This window comes from Hevea brasiliensis, chromosome 11, assembly GCF_030052815.1.
Source record: "Hevea brasiliensis isolate MT/VB/25A 57/8 chromosome 11, ASM3005281v1, whole genome shotgun sequence".
Lineage (NCBI taxonomy): Eukaryota > Viridiplantae > Streptophyta > Magnoliopsida > Malpighiales > Euphorbiaceae > Hevea > Hevea brasiliensis.
This window is the reverse complement of record NC_079503.1, coordinates 96,114,423-96,115,400: the sequence shown is the minus strand read 5'-3', so window position 1 is coordinate 96,115,400 and position 978 is coordinate 96,114,423. Positions and strand designations below refer to the sequence as shown.

The 978-nt window shown below is 40.8% G+C and overlaps 1 protein-coding gene across 1 annotated transcript in view; it reads right to left on the bottom strand.

The window, feature by feature from the left end:
• Positions 1 to 978, bottom strand: part of LOC110632042 (homeobox-leucine zipper protein PROTODERMAL FACTOR 2) — a 94,928-nt gene continuing 93,950 nt past the window's right edge. The window contains exons 11-12 of the mRNA XM_058130430.1: positions 883 to 978; positions 1 to 783 (exon numbers count right to left, since the gene is read on the bottom strand). Of these exons, the coding sequence (XP_057986413.1) occupies positions 415 to 783; positions 883 to 978 (465 nt within the window). The 3' untranslated portion in view covers positions 1 to 414. The remainder of the gene's footprint in view (positions 784 to 882) is intronic.

The following is a 978-nucleotide window of genomic DNA, read 5'->3' as shown; positions in this document are numbered from 1 at the left end:
TTTGTTAATTATAGGTTTACTAATGCCTCCTTTAGAAACAGTTACACAAGACAAAGAAAGAGAGGTTAGACAATTACAAGCTACAAAAGGTCACTTTTGCAGCACATTAACACTAACAATCCTAGTCCTGAAACAAAGCAGAAGGTGATCAGAAGGAGACAGTCGATACATATACTGCTAGGTCTGGGTTCAGTTTTGTCTTTGTTAATGCTAGCCAAAGTCAATGCCCGAACCTTAACCCTTGCGTGTTGGTGATGAAATGCCTGGCCTTTCACTCCTCTGCCTTAACAAATTAACACCACGAGGCAAGGATCATGTAAGGTGCGTTCTTGACTTGACTTCTGTAAGGTTACAAGATCATGTAAGGATCATGTAAGCTTGCATTATTTTCCCTAGAATAAGACTTTTTTTCAATCATGCATCATTCTCGCTTGTCACTGCAGTCTTGATCCTTTCAACTGTGCACTTAATTAGATTGTTTACTGTTGCCACTGATCCAAGAGAGAGTTTCGCAGTTGGAACTGAATCAACTAAGATCTGAAATGCAACGGTGAGTAGAGCACCGCCAGACCGAACATCATGAATTCCTCCAGGATTAAATCCAGGTCCATCAGGAAGTATAGCAAAACCTGATGGAAGGAGAGCAACGTAATCTGGGTCCCCACCGCTTAGCACTATGTTCATGGCAGCAATGTCTACTGGTGCATAGATAACATATGACCCCGTCGAATCAGTGCAGCTCTCTTGCAGTATCAGCATGTTACTTTGGTTTGAATTCGCACTCTACAGGAGAAATTTGATGCATAAAAGTATATATCAGCTATATATATTTGATGGAGATACATGAACTAGACACACACCCACAATATTTCTGCAACTTACATTCACTCTGAGTAAAGAAACGCAGTTTCCTGGATCTCGTCCATTAGCAATATGAGCCATTTCTTGAATTTGACCACCATTCGAAAGGATATCCCA